Source organism: Sus scrofa, chromosome 1 (assembly GCF_054392235.1).
Source record: "Sus scrofa isolate SSC_HxYL_T2T_F1_AM1 chromosome 1, Sscrofa_HxYL_maternal_Yorkshire_Landrace_v2.0, whole genome shotgun sequence".
NCBI lineage: Eukaryota > Metazoa > Chordata > Mammalia > Artiodactyla > Suidae > Sus > Sus scrofa.
The window spans coordinates 151,265,822-151,283,978 of NC_139383.1; the positions used below are offsets into that span (position 1 = coordinate 151,265,822).

Genomic DNA, 18,157 nt, shown 5'->3' on the forward strand with positions numbered 1-18,157 from the left:
TTTTGGGTCTAATAGATTACTCGTTATACTCTCATATCAGTAGTGGAAGTATAGATCTTAAGAGCTGAATATATATTTGAGATGGTGTAGTCCAGCTTCTTGCTTGATGATATAATCCCTTGTTTAGTATCCTTGCCAGCTCTGATAGAGAAGCCATAATAGAACATTAATCCACATACTTTTAAGTTCACAAAGCAAGAGGAATATAAGATTTTGCTCTAAATATTTAAAATATTCCATGTTCAATGCCATGGTAGTAATGAGGAACTTCTTTTGAGTTCAAGATTGTATGTTTTGAGCCACTTTCTTGCAGTATAACATAAGCTTTGATATTTTACTTATAATTTCTTTTTAAATCCCCCGTATTTAGATAATTGGTAGGGACCCTTTTTTGGTCCATACAGAGATTCTGTGTTAACTATAAATCAAGTATTTACAGACTATTGAAACAAAATGTTGATTATATAAAGGAAAGCTGGATTTACATTTTCAGTAGACTCTTTTTTAATGTTGGTTTTTAAAGTGATAAAATATCAAAAATTTTAGCTGTAAAACTTGTGATTTTTAGTTGTTATGCTTAACAAAGAACATCAAACAAACCCCTCTCCCCTTTTTAAAGTCCAGAGAAAAGCATACTAAAACAGTGATTTTGAGAAGCATTGTTATTCTTTATCATAATATCTTAGGAAATAACTGTCAAATATTTCACCAGTTAAAAAAGTTTTATGTAAATAGTGAATCTCCATTTTCTACACCTCATCTTAATATGCAAGTTTATTACTTCAGTGCCTGACTAACTTTGGCCTTGCTAATGATCTTTGGAGCTTTGTATCTGAGAGCTGTACTAATCACTGTGCTTGTTTGAATGTTTGGTACAGGAAGCGAGCAGCTGCAAAGCATCTAATAGAACGCTACTACCACCAGTTAACTGAAGGCTGTGGAAATGAGGCCTGCACGAATGAGTTTTGTGCTTCCTGTCCAACTTTTCGTCGTATGGATAACAATGCAGCAGCTATTAAAGCCCTTGAGCTTTATAAGATTAATGCAAAACTCTGTGATCCTCATCCCTCCAAGAAAGGAGCAAGCTCAGCTTACCTTGAAAACTCTAAAGGTGCCCCTAACAACTGCTCTGACATAAAAATGAACAGGAAGAAAGGACAAGGAGCAAGAGATGATTTTAAAGGTAAGATGTTCTGTTTTTAATTGAGAATTAAAAAATTTGTCAAGTGTTGTTCTTTTGCTTATTTTGTCTAATTATGTGACCTTAGGGCATGGTAGTATAATGGAATCAATTTTTTTTTTTTTTATGGTAAAGGGCAGAATTAATAACTGAGTTAATGATTTAACTATATTTTACTGTTCTGATCATCTCTAAATAGAAGCAGGTTATATTCCCAAAAGTTCTTTTGTTACTGGATTGATTGGAACTTTTAAGTATTTTTAAATATTTAAATATAGTGAAGGGTAGGTAATCACCTAAAATAGGCCACAAAGTCTATTAAATTTTAGAATAGCTGCACTAAATATCTGGCATGCATTTTGGAACCCAAGTACTATGTGGTGAAAGAAACAAAAAGAGGAATTGGTGATCTTTTTGTATTTCTGAAGGCAAGGCAAAATGTTGTAATAGTTACCTGAGAAACAATTCAGTTTTTTCCTCTAATGTTCTCTTCCCATATCCTGCTCATCTTCTCCCAGGCATTTGGCACACTCATACTGCCAAGAATCATTACTGACACCCCTACCAGAAGTAATCATATTTTAAAAGAGGAAGCTTTTCGTGTAGGGCATATATATAAGTTAGAGAACACCTGAAAAGGTAACATCATTTGAATCAAGTTTAAAGTAGTGAAATGGAATTATGTTACATCTTCTACAAGTTTCCACAATAAAGTTGTTTTCATACTTTCTACAGCTTTATTGAATTAAAATGTGTATTTTTATTTCATAAATTTGCTCACATAGTGGATAAATAAGTGAACACTGTCAGTATGTGTACTGTGGGAGTTGCATTGACTCCAATATACACACGTTTCCCCAGCAAGTGTACACTACCAGAACAGCATGTCTGTCTTGGCACAGTTGAATGCAGCAAGCCATTAGGGGTTATAGTACAGGATGGATGTACCCACCTTGATTTTGGCTATGTGCTTCATCTTACAGGTACTTACTGAGTGATTATGCCCAGTCTTTGTGTACTGTTTTAGCTTAAGTCTGTATAATTTAGCAGTTGATTATAGTTATTCCAGTATCTACACTCTTCCCCACCCTATTTTGCCTGTAATATTCTGTATTTACAATAGTATATTTCTAGTAGGAATTATAAAACTGCATTAGTACTTTTATTTTGAATGTTAATTATATTTGTTAGCTCTCATTATACAGTTTCATGTGTTGAATAGTCCACCACAAACTCTGTTTTTGCAAAGGAAATTGTGTATAAATTTGTAAGTTATTTTTCAGATACACCTATATCACAAAGTATACAGGTATATCATACAAAAATGTTTATTGTTTTCTCAGTAGAGCAACTTTTTATTGATACCCAAATGTTATGAATGTTTGTACTCTAAATGCAGTGTTTTTTTAACTAAGTTGTACTTATGTCTATAAAACTCAGTTTAACATTTCAAAAAAAAAAAAACCACGCTATGTGAATAAAGTACACATAAAAGTACACTATGTGGATAAAGTGCACATTTTATATATAATTAGTAGAATGTCAAAATCACTTGAAGATGTTCTGAGGAGCATGACATGTCAAAGGGTGTGTGGGTCTAAAATGTTGATATTTCTAAGATAAGCCATGTTATGTATGCAAACCAACTCTGTTAACAGCTTTATAAATTGATGGTTAGGAAGCAGAGTGTTTTACATCCGAACCGGATAGTTATAAATGATAAATTTTAACTGTGTATTGGTTACACTTTAGGAAGTTAGATAAGGGTTTTTTTTTTTTTTTCACCTTTGCATTGTTTTTTTAAAAAAGTATTATAATTTTTTTCCAATTAAAATAATGGGAAATAAGCTCCCAGTTAGCAGTTTTCACACTTTTTTGGAAAAGATTACTGATGTTTAGCAGAAGATGCCTGTATATCCTTAAAAGAACAAGCCTGAGGATTTGTTCTTAAAGAGTTAGGGCCATAAAAGACAGTGTTGACAATCCAGTAGCAAAGACCAAAGAGTAGATTTGTGGTGTGATAAAATCTGGTATTTTTGCACTTCAGCTTTTAGAAGCTGTTCATTGACCACTTGCATTTTCTGTTGTCTTTCAATATGAAGCAAATATTAAAGGGAAGGTAGAAATCATATTAAGAAATTTATATTATATATGTTGTACAGTTAAGAATCCATTTGTCACAATGAAGATAGGATTACTTATTTGATGGTAAATTATCCTCTGATTAAGTATTTGATGACAGTTACATCACACTTGATTAATGTGGTAGATTAATATTTTTGTTAGTAATACTGTTTGACCAATATAATCTTAAAGTTAGTACAAAAATGTATCATTTGTTCTCCTTCCTGAAAAATAACATACCTGAATAGTTTATTCAAAACAACAGAATTCTTTGGGACACAGCATTTGTATTTCTTCCATAGTTTGATAGTTTTTATTAGTCTGTATCGTAGTACCTTATGAAAAGTGGTCTCAAAATATCTGTATATCCTTTTTTTTTTTAATTTGAAGGACAGTTTTATAATTTGTAGAGATCTGTATAGTCTTTGGATAATTTGAAAGTGATGATACTAGTGTATTTTGTATATCTGCTAATAAAAATAGTTTTGTTTTGTTTTTTTCTACTCAGAGTATAAGTTAGTCATGTTTGCCTCATTTAGCAGGACAGTAAACTCTTAGAAGTCCACCAGTAGACTTCCACTTAGGTCACTGGCAGACCTCTGTCGCATGCTGTGCCCCAAGTGTACGTGAAGATTGGAATACTAGTGTTCAATTTTCATAGTTTCTATCATAACAACACATCAGGGTAAAGGTGGTGAATAGATTTGGAGTTAGCTAACTTCAAGTGTCTGCCCAGAAATATTAGAGAGCTGTAGGGAAGAGAGCAGTTTCAGAGCCTCACATGTCAGGTATGGAATGATATTAGCACTTCTTTTGGAGTTAGAGGTAATCACAACAGAAAATTAAAGTTGACATAGCTATGCAAACTAAACTGGTGTGACTCAGGACACAAAAACATTGAACATAGACATAGACCCCTTTCTGTTGGGAATGAGGTCATGTGGTTGGTTGGTAGAGGTATTTGTGTTCTTTTAGTAATTGGTTAGTCTTAACCTGTCAAACATTTGGGTACTTTGAGTAATACCAAACATGCTTTATAGTCATTAGGATCACAAAAAAACATATACACACACAAATACATGGATCATTCAGATTAGGAATTATTTCTGCCTAGTACATTTATTCTTCCCTTTGCTATTAGAATTGATTTGTAAAGTGAAATTTGATTATCTACTATTTAAAAGCTATTTTCACTTACTCCTTTTATTAATGAAGTTATTTGACTTAAAGGATTGAAATGTTTTTTCTCTATTTTCATTTAAAATGCAATCATTTGTTTATTATATGCAATAAATTATTGACTGTTAAAAACATTGTATTTTATTCACAGTTATCTGATATTCATGCAAGTCATAACAGAAAAAATAGTGTTATTGAGGTATATTTCTCAGCTTTGGTAGGTGAATTTTGTAATTACATAGTCTTAGTGAGAGAATGCAGGGTGGGGTTTTTTGTTTTCAGGATTTTTTTGATAATAGATCGTGAGAGTGAGTGCATTATATAGCTAAGCTAATTTTAATTTTCTAATTGTTGGTTTTTTTCTTCTTTTTAAATTTGAAACTCAGTAAGTGCCCAGTAGTTTTATGATATAAGTTGTCTGATCTACAAATTGCCCGTTGGGATGTACTACTCTTTGAGTTTGAATGTTGTACATTTTTTTCATTTTTAGTTACTGTAGTCAGTGCCTTCTTTGAAAAAGTCAAACATTATGAAGGCTTAAATTAAACTGCACAACATAAACATTTGAGGAGTTTTAGAAAACATGTTAAATTCGTTTTTATGTGTGTGCTTGTATTTTCTTCTCGAGTAAGAAAAGTGTAAGAGAGGGAACACATTGAGTTTTTGTTTTTGTAATGTATTCATCCATCTAGTGGCACTTCCCTTAAGTTCTCATGTGTTCCAGAAACTCCAAACTCACTCTTTAAAGATTTCTTTCAAGGGAGTATACATTACAGATTTAGCTTTCATTGTTAAAGAGAATGAGAGCCATAGGTGCGTCTGAAAGGGAATAGTGGCAGATATATAAAAGCAATCTAATGGCAAAAGCTGATAATGGAGGCCTGAGCCACTGTCTTTAAAGATAGATGTTAAGGGAAAGTAGGATGAATCCCAGCAAAGGGCAGCAAACTCACCCTTGCAGCAAGTCATCCATGGCTCTAGAGATTTTTACCTTAAAAAATCTTTGAAGTGTTCTCTCCTTTGTTTCTTCTGTGATTTCATCAGAATTACAGCTTGTTAGCATGACTTTAACTCTGAAAATGTAAAATAAATTGATATTCGGTCTGGCCTTTCTTTGCCTCCTGTCATTTTTGCTTTGTATGGTGTTACTACTTTATGGGGAAGAATGGATATAATAGAAAATCATAATAAAAATCCCATGGATTTAAATACTACGAGCTGCAAAAACTGGTAATATATCATCTCTTGGGGAGAGATGGTCATTACTTGTATATTAAAAGACTCTGAAGGCAAGATGGGAAAGTGAAAGGCTTCTATACTCCTGAGAATCAGCTAGACTGCAATATTAGGTAGACCCTAGAAAGAACACTAGTTTTTAGAAACAGTGGAAATTTATTTCTAGTTTATCTAATAGCCATAATCTTCTAGATTGGCAGAGTTCTGTTTCATGTAGTCATTCAGTGATCCAGCTGTAATGGCACTGTTATTTTCAACACACAATTTTCAGAACTATCCCGGGGGCATCATCCCATTATCCAGAAGGAGACAGTAGTGCTTAATCTCAAAAAGTTGGGAAGGCTGGAGAATATGTCCAACTCTATGCCTAGGGAGGATGGGGCCTACTTAGTAATCTGTTTTCCTTATCTGCTCATAAATTGCCTTCTAACCACTTTATTTTTTTCTTTATTGCCCTGTAACTATTTCCTGTTGCTGTGTAAGATTTGTTCCAACCCGATAACTGGATGCAGATAGCAGTGTCTGTCAACTTCAAAGCTTATGGGAAATGGCATATTAATTCTTTTCGATCACCCAAAGAATGGCCAACCTGGAAAAAACTAAAAAGACTCAAAAGGGAACTAGTTTGATTTTAGTACAAGAGCTGGTCTGAAAGATGATGCTGAAGAAACCTTTCTTAGAACTTTGCCTTTCTAGTTTTTTGAAAACATAGTGAAATAAGAAAGAAACCTCTCAGAAGAATAATAGTGATTCTGCTGTAAAGCTAGGTTGTAAGAGGTATATTGTGATGAATCAACACATGATATCAGTTCATATTTACAGTTAAAGCTGCATGTTACTGTGTAGCATGATTGTGAAGAGAGTTTGAGCTCATTAAAAGCTATTACTTAAAGAATATGAAAGAATGTATAATGCTTTTACTATTAGTAGTTCATTGAAAAAATAGGTAAGCATATTTTGCTTGTTGAACCTAATAAAGTATTAGATACTTTTTAAAAGGAATTATAAATCATAAATGGTATTGAGTGCAAAATGTTTGGCTATTTTATTTTTCACTAGAACTTATTAAAAGAAAGAAAAATATATATATATATAAAATGAAAATAAATGTTCTCTTTTTTCTAATTTTCTAGATGTGACTTACCTAACAGAGGAGACAGTATATGAAATTCTTGAATTATGTAGAGAGAGAGAGGATTATTCCCCTTTAATTCGTGTTATTGGAAGAGTTTTTTCAAGTGCTGAGGCATTGGTTCAGAGCTTTCGAAAAGTCAAACAGCACACCAAGGAAGAATTGAAATCTCTTCAAGGAAAGGATGAAGACAAAGATGAAGATGAAAAGGAAAAGGCTGCATGTTCTGCTGCAGCTATGGAAGAAGATTCAGAAGCATCTTCCTCAAGGATAAGTGATGGCTCACAAGGAGATAACAACTTACAAAAATTAGGCCCTGATGATGTGTCTGTGGATATTGAGGCCATTAGACGGGTCTACATCAGATTGCTCTCTAATGAAAAAATAGAAACTGCATTTCTCAACGCACTTGTATATTTGTCACCTAATGTGGAATGTGACTTGACGTATCACAATGTATACTCCCGAGATCCTAATTATCTGAATTTATTCATTATCGTTATGGAGAATAGAAATCTCCACAGCCCTGAATATCTGGAAATGGCTTTGCCCTTATTTTGCAAAGCAATGAGTAAGCTACCCCTCGCTGCCCAAGGAAAACTGGTTAGACTGTGGTCTAAATACAATGCAGACCAGATCCGGAGAATGATGGAAACGTTTCAGCAACTTATTACATACAAAGTCATAAGCACTGACTTCAACAATCGAAATCTAGTAAATGATGATGATGCTATTGTTGCTGCTTCCAAGTGCTTGAAAATGGTTTACTATGCAAATGTAGTGGGAGGGGAAGTAGACACAAATCATAATGAAGAAGATGATGAGGAGCCCATTCCTGAGTCCAGTGAATTGACGCTTCAGGAGCTATTGGGAGAAGAAAGAAGGAACAAGAAAGGTCCTCGAGTGGACCCACTGGAAACTGAACTTGGTGTTAAAACTCTGGATTGTCGAAAACCACTTATCCCTTTTGAAGAGTTTATTAATGAACCACTGAATGATGTTCTAGAAATGGATAAAGATTATACTTTTTTCAAAGTAGAAACAGAGAACAAATTCTCATTTATGACATGTCCCTTTATATTGAATGCTGTCACAAAGAATTTGGGATTATATTATGACAATAGAATTCGTATGTACAGTGAACGAAGAATCACTGTTCTCTACAGCTTAGTTCAAGGACAGCAGTTGAATCCATATTTGAGACTCAAAGTCAGACGTGACCATATCATAGATGATGCTCTTGTCCGGGTAAGTCGCACTGCAGTTTAAAAATTAGTACCAGATCAGATATCTAAGCATGGGGAGACTGTGATATGGTTTAGTGAATTCATTTTATAAGTGACATTTTGGCGGGGGGGGGGGAATTATGTATGTGATAATACAGCATAGGGACACGTGGATTTCTCTTTTTTTTTTTTTTTTTTTTTGTAGGTATAAGTATTATACTTTTGTTGTTCCTGTGCAAGTTTTTGAGTGTTTCACAAAGTATTGGTTGTCCTTTGTAATGGTCACTGTCTCTTTGTAAAACAATAAATTTTCTAAATCTTGACAACTCCAAAAGTTTCCTCATTCAGAAGAGACATGGATGTTCCAGAGCACAGGAACAAGGGGGCTTTATTATTCCCAGTAATAAGCATGGATGTCAGGTCTCAGTAGGGAGAGTGGTAGAATAAAACCACACTATAAAATAATAAGTAGTGTCTAAAAATTCCATCATACACAATTGAGAGTTGCATTATTATGAGGCTAATGAAGTAACCTGGGCAGATGATGTGTGCTGTTAGTAAGAGTAGCTGGTAAGACTCAGCAGGAGCTGAGTCACTCAGAATGTCCCTGTATGGCACAGTCCAACTGTGTTGTTTAAATATACATATGGACTATGCTGGGTCTTGGAGTTGGTTGGACATCCTGGGAAAACAGCAGCTATTCCAGGAGTCTTGTAATTAATGCTGCCTGTATCATCAGCCCAATCCAAGGAAATTGAGCTGGGAGAATACTGGAAATGTAAGAACTACCTTTTAGAGTCCTGTTTCTCCAGAGGGGTTGCTTTTGTTCATTCCTTCCTTCCACAGAAAATAAGTATTTTAGTGCCCCTATTTAAGAATGTAAGCTTGGCCGGAAGACAGAAACCAGTTGTCCATCACATTTTCCCAATATTTACATTTATCATAGGTTCTTTATCACAAGGTTTTATTATATTTATAAATTAGATATACCCAGCATACTAGTTCTTTTTCATCAACTTCAAGTAAAATTTAATGCCAACTAAAGTTAAGATATGGTCAGTCTTCTGTACTAATAATGGAAGAGAACCCATGACACAGATAACTAGGAAGTAATGATATTTATTTAAAAATATACTTAGTTTTAGAATGGATTTGTCTAAATCTAAGAATTTGCAAGACTGTAAACCAGTAGAAGACATTGTTTGACATCTCAGAAATTTAAGTTGCTGTGTTCTGTGCTTATTTGTTACTGTTTGTTTTTAAATACCGCATGTGTTTAGAGTGTAGAAAAAAGATTCTACATTAAAAAGCAACTCAGGCAGTTTTTCATCAGAGACAGAATGGAGCAGTGATTGCTTAAGAGTAATTATCATTGCTTGCTTTATGGTACCCTTTTTATTTATTTTTTTCGTAGTTTTGAGTTATATGAATGATTAATTACCTAATATACATAATAACTGACCATCAGGCAGCCAGTAACTTATATTTCATAGTTTCCATAGAATGGTGGGGTATTATATAAGGACGTGATGATGCTTTATGGAAAGCATGCTGAGGTCTGTGTATGAATTTCCATTGTTGGAGCAGAGCTACAAACCCAAAACTATACATTTTATGTTTGGCTTTTTGGGTTGGGATATTTTCATCTGTTTCCAGCAAAACCTATACCTGGCCTTTAAAAACCATGAGATTACTCTGTAATATTCAATCCAGATTTTTTTTTAAAATAGTCCTCATGGAGTTCCCATTGTGGTGCAGTGGTTAACGAATCTGACTAGGAACCATGAGGTTGCAGGTTTGATCCCTGGCCTTGCTCAGTGGGTTAAGGATTCAGCGTTGCTGTGAGCTGTGGTGTAGGTCAGCAGATGCGGCTCAGATCCCGTGTTGCTGTGGCTCTGGCGTAGGCCGGTGGCTGCAGCTCTGATTCGACCCCTAGCCTGGGAACTTGCGTATGCTGCGGGAGCGGCCCTAGAAAAGACAAAAAGACAAAAAAACAAAAAAATAAGAATAGTCCTCTTGACTAATCTGCTTTCTCAGAAATCTGTTGACCCTTATTCTCTCTCCCTGCCCCCTTCCCATCCCCTCCACCCCAGTAAAGACAGACTAAGATCCAACAAAAGTTTAGGTGCTTGTTCTATTTTAAAAATTAATCCTGTGGAATTTTGAGGAAACAACCATTTTGGTTTGTAAGGACTTTTTTAAGCAGGTGTTAAGGTAAAATTAACTGTGAGCTTTTATTTATTTATTTATTTATTTATTTATTTATTTATTTGCTTTATATGGCTGCACTCATCTCAAATGGAGGTTCCCAGGGTAGGGGTTGTTTTCCCTGTGGTGTATGGAATTGGGGCCAGGAATCATATCTGAACCACATTTTTGACCTACACTGCAGCTGTGGCAACACTGGATCCTTAACCCACTGTGCCAGGCTGGGGATCAAACCTGTATCCCAGCATTGCAGAGATGCTACTAATTACATCGTGCCACGTGGGAACTCCCCAGGGTTTTTCTTAATATGTCTGGGATAAATGTTGTTCATGCCTCAAACTTGGTTTATATGTTACTTCATGAAGAAGGTCTTTCCTTTTACTCCAGACTAAGGTAGAATACTATATATATATACATAGCTACATATCTATATAAACACATGCACTAGCATATCCTGTTTTTTTCTTTACAACACTTAACTGTGCATCATGGTGACCTAACTAACTGAGTTTTTTATTATTTGTGCTCATTTCCCCCATCACATAAGGATAAGAAATTGTCTGATTTCTTTACCATTATGTCTTAATCTATTTCGTAGGTTCAAAATATAGCAGTCATTTTTAAAAAATTGAGATATAATTCATTGTATTAGTTTTAGCTAGTATATATTCTTTGAATGACTTTTAAGAATTTTAAGGTTAACAACTCTCAAATTGTAGGCTGGTTAGGGTAAATAAAAATGAATGGGAAAAAAAAACAGTCTGTATAATGAGGACAACAAGATAAGGTACATCAGGATGGAGGAAGCTTTTTTTTTTTTTTTTTTTTTTTCTCTCCCAATAATTGAATGTTTCTTTTCTTCTTTTTTCTTTTGCTTTTTAGGGCCTCATGTGCAGCATATGGAAGTTCCCAGTCTAGGGGGTTGAATTGGAGCTGCAGCTGCCAGCTTAGCCATAGACACAGAAATGCCAGATCTGAGCCACGTCTGCGACCTACACCACAGCTCATGGCAACGCTGGATACTTAACCCACTGAGCAAGGCCAGGGATTGAACCCACAACCTCATGGTTCCTAGTCAGATTTTGTTTCTACTGTACCATGACGGGAACTCCAACTGTGAGCTTTTAAATTAAGCTAACAAATTGTTTTTTAGTGAGTTCTGCTTAATTATGTCAAAGCTAAATCATTTGTCAAAGCTAATCATTTGTCTTGTTGTAAATCAGGATTCACTTAATATCAGTACTTCAATATTACCACTACAGAAATCCTTTATGTGAGGCACTTTGCTAAGTGGTAGAAATATAAAGATGAATCATGACTACTTAGGAACTTCTTACAGGTACACTCTAAACAGATTTTACTCAACTTTCTCCCTCCTCTCCACCCACCTCTTTCTCCCTCCCTTCCTTCCTGCTTTCTTAACACAGTGAGAAAAGGTTTAAGGCGGGGGGCATCAAAATAGGTCTTGGGAAGCAGATTAAAAATTTTGCCTGTTTTTTGGAAATATGCATAGCAGATGATTATGATAACATCATAGTATTTCAGTAACAAAAAAGTAGTTTCAGGTCATCCTCTCATTGTGCACTCTTAAAAGTACTGATGGATTTTTAACATCTTATTGTCAAAGGAGCTACTTTACCTTTTTAAAGTCTCATCCTTTTATATCACAGTTTGAAAAACAAAGTAAACCTATTGACCACTTTCTTGTGACCTTATAAGTTTGTACTATAGAGTGGGATCAGGAAGAGAAGAGGGAATGAGAAACTTTGTGGCGAGCTCAATATTAATAGTTAAATAATTAAGGTTATAGGGTCTTAGACTTTAAGAATTAAAAAGGAGCCTTGGAGCCCATTAGCTCTACTCAGTTTATAACTGAGTCTTGGGAAATAGTGACTACATATACAGCACTCTTAAGTATATTTTCTTTTGGGTCTTATTTTTCAGTTAATTGTAAGACTGGCTTGGAGGGGGAGAGAGATTTAGTAACTTCAATTAATAGTTATATATATATTTTTAAAGAAAAGTATATTCATTGTTTCATGTGGCATGTAATTCAAACCAGAACAGCAAATTGTTTCCTAACTAGAGTTTTTAGAGGAACTATGTTTTGATGACAATAGAAGTACTAGTTTTACAGTATTTTATCAAGCCTGAAATGCCATTCACTGGTTGTAGGATACACTATTACTTTGTTATTACTAAAAAGAAAAAAATTTTGCTAGTTTAGCTTTGAGATGCTGTCAATTTTATGTTATAATCTTATTTCAGAGATGTTAAAATATGAAAACAGTAAAGTAAATTTTAAGAATCAATGTAATATAAAGGTTGTTCTTTCACAGATAGGTGTCTCAGAATCATTTAAGAACTACCCACCCCCACATCCTTAAATTGCTGGACTATTTCTTCTTTGGATTTATTTTCACTAATTTTGTTGTTCCTTAGGAAATAGTTCAGTTATTAATGAGCTCAGAACTCAACTTCCATTTGAATGGAAACTATCCTAATGTGATGAATTTTTTATAGTATTTTGCTATAACATTTATCTATTTGTGTGTTCTTTTAAAAAGTAGATAATTTGTCATTTTTCCTTAGACAAAGACTCTCCAAGAGAAGAGGATGCAAAACAATTTTTCAGTTACTTTTTATGTTAAGAGATTGAGTGTGGGAATGAGTGTTGTGGAAGACATTGCCATCTATGAGGTGTCCCAAACTGCTTTCACGTATTAATGAGAGATTTGTTTAAAAATAAAAAATTCTAAGGTTCTGCCCTCTAGAGATTCTGATTAGAAGCTCTGCTGTGTAGTCTAGGAATCTATATTTTTGGTAGTACTCACCAGATATTCTGATAAAGCCAGACTGCAAATCAATATTTGGGAGCTGGCTTTTGGTACAGTTTATATATCCATATTTATGAAGCCATTTTTATATACAAGCACATGTTTAGGAACTGACAGGCTTTTAGGTGATGCTGAGGACAGCAGTCTTAGGGTAGGGTTGACGGTGTAAGACTTTGGTGCAGATTAGTCAAGGAGACCTAGAATTTTGAGTAGAAATCTGAAGACCAAAAGAAATGACTGTGAAAGAATTGGATAAGAAAGTCCAAAAAATAAGAATTAGAACAGATTAAAGATGATAGGTGCAAATGACAAGTCCTATGTAGCCAAGAGATTGTGCTCAATCTCTTTTAAAAACCACTGCCCATTTTTTCTCTAGGTCCCCAGCATTTTCCTTTGCAGACACCCTTAGTTATTATTGAAATAGAACTTGATTCTTTTACTTATTAATTGACCTACAGTACTTTAAAAATAAGATTATTCTGTGCTGCTTTGGGTATGTTTAATTGTATCTTACACATTCACTCTATTGTGGCTAATGCAATAGCCATTATAGTTCCTTAAGATTTATTCTAATCGAAATGAAGAACTTCATGCCTGATTTATGTCCTTTAAGTAGAACAAGAGAATGAAGTAGATCTATATAGACTCTCAGCACCATATACTAATTTAAAACAATGAAACTGGTCAAACTCCTTGGTGTTACATGTGAGGAACATGAAACGCAGATTCTGGCCTGCAGAAAATAATGGCAGAATTGGAGGTAGAACTCAGGGTTCCTGGTCTCCTAGGCAGATATGATTATATGATTTGGCTGTTAACCAAACATCTGATCCTCATATTTAAGATAAAAAACTTACTCAAGGCTAAATATATTTGGATAGTCGAAAACTCTTCTAGTCAGTTGTTGCAGTATAATCACTAGCAAAGTGATTAACCATAGGGTCTTATTGACTGTGGCAGTTTAAGCCAGCCATTCTTAGGGATCCTAGGCATTCCTAAGTATTCGGTCTATTTTATCTGAATACTACTACTTTACTTAAATATCCATACCATTAAAGAATTTTTTTTAACTATGGATAAGGATAGATTTGACATGAATAATAAATAGCCCGAAATACTGTAACATTTTTTAGGGTGAGGTTTTTGTTCGACTCTTATAAATACAGCAAATACGATACTCTTATATTGAGATGTGATCCTACCTAGGTATTCCGGGAATGCTTTGATTTGGTCATTTTGTTTAAAAAAATGATCTTTAAGATTTCATCATCATGGCCGATTAAAAGTTTTGAAATTAAAAATCATTTTATCTAACAATTGATGAAATCAAGATCTTATTAAGAAGAGGAAGTCGTATAAAGAAGAGGTAGATATCATCACATCCAGTCTTTTTAAATTTTCCCCAGTGGTCTGTCTTTTGCCAGTCTCCATATTAAATTAATATAAAATATACTCTATTTTAAGAAAATCTACATAAAAATCCAGATCTGTATACTAAATTTAATTAAGGAATGCACGCAAATTCTCCTTTTCCGAGTGTTCATTGGTATATTCTAATTTCCAGATATCCTCCTGGCATTCAAGATAACTTTTGATTTTAAAAATTCAGTCTTAAATGATATGTGTATATTACACAAAGTGATGTTTACTATTTAGTTCTTTTCTCTAGTTAAACAATGGATTGGAAATGGTTGATTTTTAAGAAAAATAAAAATAAATGCAGCCCCTTAATGGCCTTTGTCAAAATAATTATTGCTAAACTTGATAATATGTGTTTGTTACCACAATTGAAAGTAATTTTTTATTATTTATTTATTTATTTTTTGTCTTTTTGCCTTTTCTAGGGCCGCTCCCACAGCATATGGAAGTTCCCAGGCTAGGGGTCTAATCGGAGCTGTAGCCACCGGCCTACGCCACAGCCACAGCAACACGGGATCCGAGCCGCGTCTGCCATCTACAACACAGCTCTCAGCAACGCCGGATCCTTAGCCCACTGAGCAAGGCCAGGGATCGAACCCGCAAACTCAGGGTTCCTAGTCGGATTCGTTAACCACTGCGCCACGACGGGAACTCCTGAAAGTAATTTTTTAAAAAGGTAGGCTACCCATGTCATAAGTGATACCATATTTTATAGAACCACTTGATATATCTGAGAATTATAATCTAAAATAAAAACTGATGGGAGATTTTCATCCACAGAGTTCACTTGCCACGTGTTTTTCAAATCATCCTTTTACAGATATATGAATATATCCTAATTCTAAAAACTATGTATATTTGTTGTAAAAAAAGTTTGAAATATATAGAATAGCATAAAGAAGAACATGAAAATCACTCAACTCTTTTATAAAAGGTTATTTCTAGTCATTGAGAAAAGGCAGTAAAGCCTAGTAAAGAGCTTGCTGCCTGTATTAAAATTTGTTCTACCATTTACTGTCTGACTTGAGCAAGTTTATGAATCTCATTACATAAGGCTATACATCTGTAAAATGAGGTTAATAATGTTACTGACCTGATAAGTTTCTTGTGAAAATTAAACAAGTTTATATATGTAAAGTGCCATGGCATATTAAGTGCTATATATTGTTTTGTTAATGCTGGAATATTTTTGTTCTGTAATATCTGAGTCATTAAGTTTTCAGCCAAATCTGAAAAAAATTTTAGAACCAATAAAATAAAAGTAAAATAACAAGATAGTGCTTATAAATAATTGTTGTGTAGGGAGTTCATCCAGGTGCTTCATATGCATTAATTTATTTATTAATATATTTTTTCTAATTTTATAGATGAAACTAAAAGAGAGCTAAAGTTACTTGTTTACAGTTATAATAATAGAATATATTGTATTCTTTTGACATTCAAAGTAGAGAAGGGAAAGTGAAGATTTGTGGGAATGGATAAACATGTAATATTTTATTAAGAGTAAAGATAAATTTGCTCCATTTGTCATATGAAGTGTCTTGGGTGGAGCTAAGACTAGAATACAAGGCTTCTGAATTCTGTAACACCATATCCTTAAAAAGGGATCAGTCACATGATGATGAGTCACCTCTGAGTTATGTATGTTAATGAGGCAGAAACATAGGACACATAATTAAATAACAGATAATCATTTTTTATTCCCACCTTAGAATACCTTGTGCTTGATAGCAAGTTTGTTTTTGTGTTATTAAGGGCACACATAAACATTGGCATACATTCCTACAAAACCTAGGCAGGTGGGACCTGGGAGAAGGAAACTAGTAATGGGTTTCATGGCAATATGGGATGTTGGCCTGATGGGTAAACCTCATTTGAGCTATGATAATACTATTTTAATTCTCACAATTCCTTATAGCCAGTGGCTTGAAACAGGTTTCTAACTAGAACAATTTTTTGCCCAAAGTTATTTTCAAAATTTGGGACTAGGCCATAAAATCAGATTGAGAATCTTTTGTTCAGAGAGCAAAGTTGCTTTAAAAGGTAGCAGTATGAGGAGTTTCCATCGTGGCACAGTGGTTAATGAATCCGACTAGGAACCATGAGGTCGAGGGTTTGATCCCTGGCCTTGCTCAGTGGGTTAAGGATCCAGCGTTGCTGTGAGCTGTGGTTAGGTCACAGACGCAGCTCGGATCCCGTGTTGATGTGGCTCTGGCATAGGCCAGTGGCTATAGCTCTGATTAGACCCCTAGCCTGGGAACCTCCATATGCCATGGGAAACGGCCCTAGAAAAAGGCAAAAAGACAGGGGAAAAAAAAAAAGTAACATGATGTGTTAATAATACCACCAATCGAGAACTCTTTCCTGTACATTCTTTCTTATTAAGCTGTTAGAATTTTGCAGTTTTTTTTTTTTCTTTGTAGACAGGAAACTGAGGCTTAACTGAGTTGCTTGCTAAAGTTAAAAGGTTAAAAATTATGTTAAGAACATTGTAAAGCAACTGTACTCCAATATAAAATAAAAAAACTTTTTAAAGATATATGATACCTAAAAAAATAATTGCTGTTAAGTGATAGTTCATACTAGTAGAGTATTTGATTCAGTCTTTCCACAACAACACTGTCTCAAAAATAAATTATCTTAATACAACTTGGCATAAAAATTAATTTGTAAATGATAGAGACCACTGTTGTACCGATTAGAATCACAGAATCCAAGGGTTGAATATATCCAAGACATCATTTTGGCCTTTGTTCAAATATTTTTGATTGCAACCCCTAGTAAGAGATAATTTTTCATAGCATTCCAGTACTTATGTGCATATCAGTCTGTACATATAATTGAAACAAAAGTCTCACCAAACAGTAGATACCATTACTATGTGGAATAAATACATTTTGTTTTTTTTCCCCCATTTGGTTTGCATTAAGTTGATTGGACTACCCAGTAATGAATCGCAGTTGACAGCGTGAAAAACATTGGTTTAGGGCAACTGACCTGAATCAAGAATTTATGAGATTTTATTTTTTATAGACACTCTGATATCCAGACTAGGGCTGTAATCTAAAGTAATTAAGACTGAGTGTAGTACATTTACTCTGACGATATTTGGATTGCTCAAAAAAAATTTAAAAAGTTCTAGTTGGAATAGTAGCAAAAACCTGAATACCGTTAAATATATTCTGTCTGTTTGGGCAAATTTAAAGTCAGTTTAGCAAAATTGACCAATTTTGATCATCAAAGGTGGATCAGGCATGCTGTTAGTAAATTTCAGATACATAAGACAAATTGCAGTATAAATATTTCACAGAACATAGTGTTGATTTTATGATTAATCTCATGATAGCTGAGATTAGTCATGAGATATATTATTACACAGATACAAAAGGTATTTGGCAAAGACTTATGGTTGAAGAAATGTTGGAACTGGGGTTTGATAACTTAGTGAAAAGTTAAGAGTAAAGATGTGAGCAAGTATATATGTCTCATTGGCTTTCAAACAAAAGTGGATATTAAATATGTTCTAATCTGTTAAAATACTTTATGCTAAGTGCTATTATTCTCAAACTGCTTTTCTATTCAGTGTATTTTTTCTTAATTGAAATTTTATTTATGA

The 18,157-nt window shown here is 34.1% G+C and overlaps 1 protein-coding gene across 11 annotated transcripts in view; it reads left to right on the forward strand.

Moving 5' to 3' along the window:
* Positions 1 to 18,157, forward strand: part of UBE3A (ubiquitin protein ligase E3A) — a 100,111-nt gene that overhangs the window by 65,839 nt on the left and 16,115 nt on the right. For all 11 annotated transcript variants that reach the window (NM_001243181.3, NM_001258279.2, XM_084997436.1 and 8 more), the window contains 2 exon segments: positions 879 to 1,183; positions 6,853 to 8,099. In NM_001243181.3, the coding sequence (NP_001230110.2) occupies positions 879 to 1,183; positions 6,853 to 8,099 (1,552 nt within the window).